Below are 9,541 nucleotides of genomic sequence, written 5' to 3'. Positions count from 1 at the left end.
TAAGTAAGTAAGTAAAGTAAAGTAAAGTAAAGTAAGTAAGTAAGTAAGTAAGTAACGTAAGTAACGTACGTAGTAAGTAAGTAAGTAAGTAAGTAGTAGTAGTAGTAGTAGTGTGTGTGTGTGTGTAGAGAGAGAGAGAGAGAGAGAGAGAGAGAGAGAGAGAGGTAACAGAAGGTGAGGATAGTATATTGCCGAGTCACAAAGTTGTGGTATTTTGCACTCAACGGATGAGAAGATCAGAGATTCGTCGTGGTGGAATTTCCTTTGATGCCTCGAATTCGGTTGCACTTTTCCCTCATGCAATATTCTCTGATGTGCTCGAGTGGGCTTCCTGTGCCCCAGTTGCGGCTCTGTTGATGTTGCTAGGCGTCACCGAATCGACGGGCCCCTCCAAGCGGCATCAGAGTCATGATTGCTCGGCCGGGCCGCCATAACCTGCTCAAATTTTTTATGAATTTACCTAAGACTCATCCTAAAGATCATAAACTATGCACCGTGATTTACTGATTTTAGGATGCTTCGATCCACATGAGGACCCTTTAAACCGGCAGAATTGGGCATGGATCGTGCCAAGAGCTGCATGACCTGATATATCAGAAACATACCATGTCAGCTTCCTACATCGCCAATCATGCTTTGCACTCGATCATGTTATATAAATATTGGCCACATATTTAGTTTTTATATAGTGCCACAAGTGGTGCAAGGATATTGTAGATCGTGGGGTTGGGCGTTGAGTCCTGGGGTATAAGAGGGAGTGCCACTCTTGGCTGCACGTAGGGACATATCAAGATATCTTCTTCATTTACATAAAATATCTTCTTCTGTCCCTGATAAGACAAGAGGCCGAAAAATATACGTCACTTGCATCAGCATTTTCGTTCGAGTTCCCTCTTTGTGGCAGACATCAGTTGCCCTACTCGGCACACAAGCACTGCACTGCTGAAGCACTTGCACTGCCAGGCAAAATCATTACCATGGTTCGAGCAATAGAGCTTATGCCATATGCAGGGCGGCGGGTGCCTGGAAACAAGTCCAGAGAAATTTACCCCTCCCCACTCCAAAATAACTTCCAAAACACAGCAAATGGTTCCTCTGTGAGCACATCAAGAGACTTCGTAAGCTTTTCCTTTGACGATCTCAAATCTTGTCAAACTCTACTAAAGTCTATGTTCTTCGTCTATAAAGGTCGCAGTTCTTGATTCATCTTCCGCATTTTTTCTTCCCTCTTCAACCATCTTTTCTTCCGCCTCAGCTACTCACTCTGCACGCAATAACAAACATACACAAGAACAAACCAAACTCTATCATTTTCACATTTCTTTACTCGGCAGAGTGTTTTGTTTATATCCTACACTACTACTCCAGACGTTACATCTTCTTACCTTCAAGATGCGTCGTATCTTGCACATGAATCACCACTACCCCCTGACCAAGGAGATGTTCAACACGAACAACACTCTTCGGTTTGACCTCGAACACCCCGAGCAGGTTATCCTCATCCCAACCAAATACAACAATCGCATTGACATGGAGAAAGCCGTTAAAGAAGTTGTGGCCAAGATGAAAGAAAGCCGTGAGCGCTTGGGGGAGATGGGGAGGGACAAAACCCTTTCCCAGGGTCAAGTCCAATCGACCATCGACATTGCAACGAATATCGTGGAATCCATGAACCACATAGTAAAGCGATATTACAATGAAAGAGAAGAGGGCCTTAGTGTCATGAAGCAGCGGGAGTACGCTGCGATCAAGGATGCTGGCATGTCCAAGCCCTTCAAGCATGCTGCAATCGCGCTGAAGTACCACTTGGACCTCCAAGAGAAGTGGTTCACCTTCCAAGTGGCCCGACGTGGCCGCGAGATGGAAGATGGCCTGGACAAGCTCAAACGCTACAGCCAAGAAGCGTTGCTCATTTCTAATGGAAACGAGCCTCTTTGGGGAACAACACTTGCCTAAGGACTCTATTCCACCTGCACTTCAAGATATCCACACAGACGACGATTTATCTATGGCCCAGAGCCCACTACGGATCTGTCTGCCCAAAGATATCCAGCTTGAAGTAAGTTTCATCGTGTCTATTGCCTCTGTTTCATACTTATTCCATCCAGGGACCACACTCGCGGAGATCTGTTGAGAACGATCATTTTGGGAGCATATCGAACAGGGAGTATGACAATGGACTTCATAATGCATATCATAGGCGTCTGATGATAGACCTATGGATTTTAATGACATGAAGGGATCGGGGTTATTTTGGAATTGCTATGTGTTGATTTGTGGTTTTATCTCCGGGGAACAACGTTACCAGAAGTTTTTATCGCTACGGCACTGGTACGACTACGCATTACGGATTACGATTTATGGACTATTAATCAGGACATGAGAAATGCAATGAAGGGCATCGAAGTCAATACACTGAACTTGAATTTACACTTGAAGTGCATTCTTCTTTGTGACTGCTCTGCTTCTACTTGACCATGATGGCTGGCTGCTCAGCGCTTCTGTTCGCTGGTAATTCCATACTGGTAGCAAAGACACTTTGCTATAGTGTGCCAGCCTCCGGGGCAGAGATACCCTCGTTTTACCAACTGATGTGACTCATAATACTATAGTGAATAACTCAAGGATTGTAATAGTAGTTCTCATCAAAGCTCACGTAGTGCAGAGGCCGAAGACTTGGCCAGTGGTAAGGCGCAAGACATCCTCATCGGGGAGTCAAGAGTGTCGTCTGTAAACTTTCCACAATATGCAAAGTATGTTGGTTCTTGGTTTTAAGAGTATCCAGCGTGAAGATCAAAAATACTCATTTATTGAACCTTCCTTGTCCTTCATAACCAATGGTTCCCACCGTTGTGGCGAGTTGGTCGTGTAAGCCCCTTTCGTGGTGTAAGTGCGAAGTATATCGCTGTCACGGTGTTTCCAGGAACTACAAGGTTTCGCAACGGTAACATAAGCTTCTGTCGTTGGCATGCCAGATTGGTCGACTCGCATCCCGGTGATTCGTTATTGTGGCAGCCTCGTGCAACAGTTCGTAAAGTTTAGCTTGACTGGGGCGATTAGGGTTTCGAGCTTTTCTTGATGTCCTGTGACTCAACCAGTCTCGAGGCTACCATCAGGAGTAGATCTTGGAGCCTAGAGGTATGTCGTTTACGTGCATATGGGTGGCAATCGTGAAGCAAGGTCGGTTTGGGGTGCCTGTGGCCCCGAATGTGTCTTTGCACCCTGTTGTTTGATTAGTCAGGACTCTATAGCTTCTGGGGTGTCTTCGTAGGGCCTTTCTTGGTAAACTTGGTGATAATCGCACAAACACTGATGGACACGATCGAGTTGAGGCGCTGGTAGATCTGCCATTGTTCGGGGTGTACCGGAGAGCAAACCAGGAGGCTGGAGATCGAAGAAACTGAAGCCACCTTTCAATGGGGCAGCGGTCGAGCACAAGTATACTGTAAAAGAGATGCTGAGTAGACTGATGGTGGTATGGAGCGCTGGTCTTATGTCCTGCAACTCCCAGCAATTCAGACCGCTGAAGTTGGGCGCTTCAGGAGCTCTCACAAAACCGTATATTTAGCTGCCAACGCGGTGGCGGTCGAACACACTCGTCTGCTTCGGCGGAAATTAAATCGATTGGAGGTTGAATGGGGTAACGAGCCTGCCTGTAGATCTTGTCAGTCAGTCCGCCGCGGTTTGGTACTTCAGGGGTTCTGGTGCATACTTACGGCAACTTTGCAGGTGGCGGCCGAGCACTTGGGCAACAATGGAGAATCTTGAGTTGAATATAGTGTATACGACGTCCAAAGCTTGCCTCGAGGCTTTGTAGGCCCGCCCGCCGCGGTTCGTGATATCAGGGGTTCGTGGGCAGCGCTTACGGGACAACGAATAACGAGTGCAAGTAGCAAGCTCTACGTCAATGGTAACGGCCCGGAGCTTCGAGATGGTATAGATCTCTCTATCCAAGAACGAATGTGGTTTCAGGAGGTATTGGGCGGGAGTGCGGTCGAAGGGTGGCATCGTAGTCATGCTTGAGCGCTGGCGGCGGAAAGCAAGGTTAATACGTCTGGTTGCTTCCTATAGTCATTCCTGCCGTTAGCTTTGCTGGCGATTAAATTCAGTGGTATCTAGAAGCCTTAGCTGCCAAGGTCTAGGCCAACCTTCAAGTCGATTGTAGGTGATCGGAGTCCTGGGATCTTGGTGATCGGCGTTGTGGGGGGGGACTACAACGAGGACACCCTGGTCGACGCTGCTACGATGGCGCTCACAATACATGTTCTTTGTGTTTGATCTGGCTCATGGATGAAGTTGTAGAGCCAGGAGATGACCTCACCAACTCCTTGGTATTCAGCCACAGACTTAGTGGATAGACTCAGGGGTCAATGTGTCTTACCATGGAGAGCACAATTTGAGGTCTGACAACGCAAGACACTCAGGGAGCATTGTTTTCATGAAGAGCTGCTAGCTGGGAGGCTGTAACTCGAGGGGAACTGGAAGCATCGTCTGGAGATTGGCTGGAGGGTCGGATACTCTACGTACTTCGATCGTATGAATACGGAACCAGAGGGAACTGCTTCGAATGGCTTGAGTTGCTTCATGACGCAGTATGCTGAGCCATAGGCTGGCCGGAGATGCTGAGGCCTTTCATGCTTCGTGATGTTCGTAGGCGAGGAAGACGATGAGAAAAAGGAGCGTTGAGGAAAACAAGGGGGGGGGGGGTTTATAGTCGCGGAAAAGGAGAAGTGGAGGAAGGAGCACGTCTTGACGCTTGAGGTTTGCTGGTGAAGAGCAAGAAGCTGTGTCGATTCGTTTGGAGCGCTGCTACCTTGGTCAACATGACTACCTAGTGGGATATTCAGGGGTCAGGCGCCTTGCGTCATGTGCGCCTTGCCAGCCAAGGACACAATAGAAGGCACAGAGGGTCTTCGGTTCGTTCTTGTGCTTTTGCAGCCAGGGCCGAAGCTGTGGACGTACTGAATTTCGTGCAAGTCCTGGGCGGGAGTGGTCAGACGATATACATATTTCCTAGCCTCACAATGGACAGCGGTGCTTACACTTGGTTCCTGCAGTGGAAAGCACTATGTGGTTACCAAAGTGAGCGTGAACCGGGACTGCGAGGCGTACTGCGACGTACTCTGTTTTGCTGTAATGGTAGTGTGGGTAGAACCCGAAAGAGCACTGCCCTTGGTTTTTGACGCCCAGTTGTGCTGGCCCTTTAAAATTGACTGGACTGTGTATTTTGAAGCATGCATATTACAGGTTCGGAGGGGCGAGAATTTGGGAAGGCTGGTTGCTTTGGTATTTGCGAGTGTCCATGCTCCATCATTGCGTGGGAAAACAATTCTGGCCCATTGCACTGACACTGCTCAATATCTTCGGACCGAACAGCACAACAACGCGGTTTCTTATTGAATGACAATGCAAAGAACGGCCACTTTCACTACCGGTGAACATGGCCGACATTCTTTGAGGAATTTTGAACAGCCCTGACCCGAAGGTGTGTTCGCGCCTCGTTCTCTTCGCGCAACCGGACGATCGAGGCGACGCCAGTGTGCAAGTCAATGATGCCCTTCTTACCTTCTTCTCTGCTGATAGCCTACATGTTCAAGAGCCACCTAACCTCGTAGCAAACATTCCCCCGTCGTATGATCCGAGACACAGAAGATATTCGAAAACCGCAGACAACGAACCGAGCGAGTCAAGAACCCTTTGCCCCGAGCACCTAGACACTGGTCGTTGATGCTATCACGATCACACTACAAGACTGAAGAAATCGACCGAGAAATGCCAAGCACCGAGCTGCAAATTACGAATAGGGGTATATCGAAGAACCCGAGTTTTCGCTCCAACGTTACATTCGATGGAGTTCCGTCCCTTCTCGACATGGCATCAACTTACATGTGACAACGAACCATTGGACTTTGTGAGAACAGAGGAAAGGACTTCAGCAGTTGCTATCGGGCAACTGGATAACCCCTTACTGCGAGAGCCAGCGTAACCTGTTTTCATTGCAAGTTCGCCGAGCCGAATGACTCAACGCGCAAAACGCAACGAAACTTTTACGTGAGGTTATCCGGGAATAAGTAGTCTTTGTCATTGGTTGATTGCAGTTGGTCATCAAGTGGCGGTTATTTCCGAGCAGTGGGAACGATCCATCGAAAAAGGTAACTTCCGCCTTGTCAGGCCATGACCAGATCTTGTCTTATCTGGATTTCTAGATTAGCAAGTAGTATTCTAGATCTCATGAGACTACCGGCATGCGGCAGTGTCAAGAGATGGTGTCTGACGAGTTGGGGAGAGGGTCGAAAAGTTGCAAAATAACTGCCATATCCGGTCTAGTCCCAATCCCCGCCCGGGTCCGGCCATAGGTGAGACGCGAGGATCGTTGAGCAAGAGGTAGAAACTTGGACTGTACAATAAGATATCGTTTCCAAATATTGCCTACTACAGAACGCAATTGCCTGCAATCATCATTCGATTTAACCTTGATCTGTAATTGTGGCTCTTGCTTCTACGCCGCACTCCCAGAAGCGGAAGTCTACCTCACTCTTATACGTTGATCGGCTGAACCCTTGTCCTGGCCTTTCATTCCTACCTGCACTGTTGACTGACTGACTGACTTTCTTTTTCCCTACGTATATACGTGGAGTACCCCATGGCTCCAGGAAGTAAAAAGAAGGGGAAAAAAGTACCTTCTGGACCTGTTGCCGACAAGCCTTGTCATAACTGTCGACGCCGAAGACTTCGCTGTGATCGTCAACTCCCCCATTGCGCAAAGTGCGACGCAAAAGGTGTTGAGTGCCTGGGATATTCTCAGATCTTTCAGTGGACGGGTGCTGTTGCCTCAAGGGGAAGACTCGCTGGTCAGCAGTCCAGCGCTGCCTTGTACTCCCCGGCACGTCCTTCTACTGCCCGCTCAAGAGCGTCCCTATCTTCTGTTTCTTCCCTCTCCTCAACTTCGCCTGCATCTTCTTCCTCCGCCTCATCCGTCGCTTCGCCATCCGTTCCTTCATCTTCACCCGCCTTTATTGCCCCGAGCCTTTCTCAAGTCGAGGAGGTCACAGAAACGTCAGAAGCCGAGTCTGGATCGGAAATAGACCTGTTCAATGACATCGATAACAACGTCGACGATGAGAACGACGATGAAGAGGATGCTGCGACCCCCCTAGCGAGTGGTGACACACAACTCGTCTGTACCACCATCCACAACCAGAACCATCCCCTGGCATCGGAAACGTCGACTCCGTGGGTGCTCGTCGATCCCTTGTACCAAGACATTACGAGCAACCACAGACAGTATCTCGCTTATTGTAAGCTTCCTGAGACTTCATTGGTTAGAGAAACAAGAGAGACATGGCTGACAGCATGACCAGTTGATGCGCGGCTCAGTCGAGATTTTGTAGCCTACGACGTGCCCGACAACCCCTTTCGAAATCTACTCAAATTCACTCAGGCCCACCCTCTGCTACGTCAGGTCATCATCGCCGCCTCGGCAACGCACATGTACAACCGCTCTCGCCCGTGGCTGTCCTCGGACTCGCTAGAAAGAGGTCTTGGCCCGAGAAATCTGCTCATGGATGCCCTCGAGGCTAAGCATCAGGTATTGCGCATGCTGCCATCTGCGCTACAGAGTATTGAGTCTATCGGGGGTGACATTGTTCTGGCAGCGATTCTCTTCCTGATCAATGTAGAGCTGATAGAGTCTGGTAAACATAACTGGAAGGCTCACTTTGATGGCGCTGGGAAGATCATGAAGTTGCTTGGGCCTGTTTCTGATGTGGATGAGAGCTTGAGGGACTACATCGTATCTGACTGCTTCATGTGCGTGATCTCGATACCCGCCACCACCTCCTATTGCTAACATTTGCCAGATATTACATTCTGGAGTCAACGTTTCGACCAACAGATTCAGGCTCACACTCATATTTTGAATCGTGTCAAGCGCTACAGATACTCGGCAAAACCACGAATAGCTATTACTGTTGCCCGCCGCAACTCCTCGAAATTATGCTAATAGCAGCTCGACTTTCCAACACAAAACCGGACGATGTGGTCTCGGCTGATATGGTCACTGCCGCTGGAACAGCATTACTCGACCGTGCTAGGAACTTCGACGTTATACCGTGGGCCCAAGATATCGACCTCAGCACCATCCCCTCTACCGAGCAAGACCCAGTGTTAAGTCGATTTAGGGTCGCAACGTCCCATCGGCTCGCCATCTGTCTCTACATCCTCCACGCGATACCCGCCGTGGGAGCTTGGGTTGGTGAAGATCTCGCAGACACGATATTTGCCGAACTTCATCAGGTGCTGAGCATTATTCCCGACGACGATACGAACTTCAAGGCTACGACATGGGTTACGTTTGTGTTTGGTGCGTGTGCTAGGACGCCGGAGATGAAGGACTGGGTTACGGTTCAAATCAAGAAGCTTATGCTTGAGTCACCTTGGGGTTTCTTATATGCAGCCAGAGATGCCCTGCAGATGTTATGGAGCGTTCAGGCTGAGGGGATGCCGATGACAAGCTGGGTGCAGACGTTGAGGGATCTACATATGGACTTTTTGATTGTTTGAAGACAGGGCAATCGTCAACAGTCCGGTTTGGTCAGAACTCGAAGCCCTGATCGACAGGGGGCTTGGGAAGCCGCTGGAAACCCTCGTTCTCCGGTGTTTGACATGCATTTGACGTTTTCCCCCGATCTGGGTCTGGCGTTCATTGGGGGGTTTTCAAATGGGTATACCAAGGTGGACGCCAACAGGGGCGGCTTAGGATCGAGGAGTATATTTGGTATGGGGCTCAGCAAACTGGGCACTTGGAGATTATCTACGGCGCTATGATCTATGATTTACAACTCTGCCATTGGATTGGCGTACGCTTCCAAAAGAACATGATTCCTTTGCGACTGTTTTCACTAACAAAGTGACGTTCATGTCTACCAGCCCCTTACTTAAGCTCCTTTGACAGCACCTTTCCTGCCAAACCCCCAATTTCTTTTCTCATCCCACCAAGCTCTATCCAACCCCTCGCATTGCAAGACGCCTATTTTCGGAACTCTAGGGCTTAGTAACCACGGTCTGCTTGAGGTTGTACACTCCCCTCGACCGAGTATGTTGCACAGTCCCCACCTTGATTGCCCCTGACTGACGGCTTTCGGAGAACATGTGCCCCGGAGAGATGGGCTGAAACAACTGTACCAGGTGGACTTTTGCCGGGGGCACGCCTTGTAGTTTCGGGCAGTCACACTGTTGCGCAGACGGGCAGACGTCGTATGGCTTCCGGTTCCCGTTGGTGATGGCACGAGGGGTTAATATGAAGTTTAAGGTTATTGGAATTGTTGGGACGACATGTTGTGCTGGAGATTGGGCATTGAACGATACGAGGTAATAGGCCGGAAGAATTTTCAACCGTCCTTCATCAAAGACGAGGAGAGTCTTGTCCGTCATGTCTTATTGCTGTAGGATGGCGAGGCTTAGTCGAGCAGAATGTGCTTCTAGTTAATTCGAGGCCAAAAGTCCGAACAAAACATCTACGAATGCTCTCCAATGGCCAAAT

At 49.2% G+C, this 9,541-nt stretch overlaps 2 protein-coding genes across 2 annotated transcripts; both read left to right on the top strand.

Moving 5' to 3' along the window:
* Nucleotides 1-1,392: 1,392 nt before the first annotated feature.
* On the top strand, nucleotides 1,393-1,956 carry FPRO_09289 (uncharacterized protein; the record flags this gene model as incomplete). Its single annotated transcript, XM_031232666.1, has 1 exon — nucleotides 1,393-1,956. The coding sequence occupies one exon, from the start codon at nucleotides 1,393-1,395 to the stop codon at nucleotides 1,954-1,956; it is 564 nt and encodes a 187-aa protein (XP_031082580.1).
* Nucleotides 1,957-6,643: 4,687 nt separating this feature from the next.
* On the top strand, nucleotides 6,644-8,562 carry FPRO_09288 (uncharacterized protein; the record flags this gene model as incomplete). The annotated part of the gene is made up of 3 exons (XM_031232665.1): nucleotides 6,644-7,298; nucleotides 7,362-7,809; nucleotides 7,860-8,562. 3 exons carry the CDS (start codon nucleotides 6,644-6,646, stop codon nucleotides 8,560-8,562), a joined length of 1,806 nt encoding a protein of 601 aa, XP_031082579.1.
* Between the last annotated feature and the right edge of the window lie 979 nt (nucleotides 8,563-9,541).

This window comes from Fusarium proliferatum, assembly GCF_900067095.1.
Source record: "Fusarium proliferatum ET1 genome assembly, contig: FPRO_scaffold006, whole genome shotgun sequence".
NCBI lineage: Eukaryota > Fungi > Ascomycota > Sordariomycetes > Hypocreales > Nectriaceae > Fusarium > Fusarium proliferatum.
The sequence above is the reverse complement of the archived record's forward strand: the minus strand, read 5'-3'. Positions and strand labels throughout refer to the sequence as shown.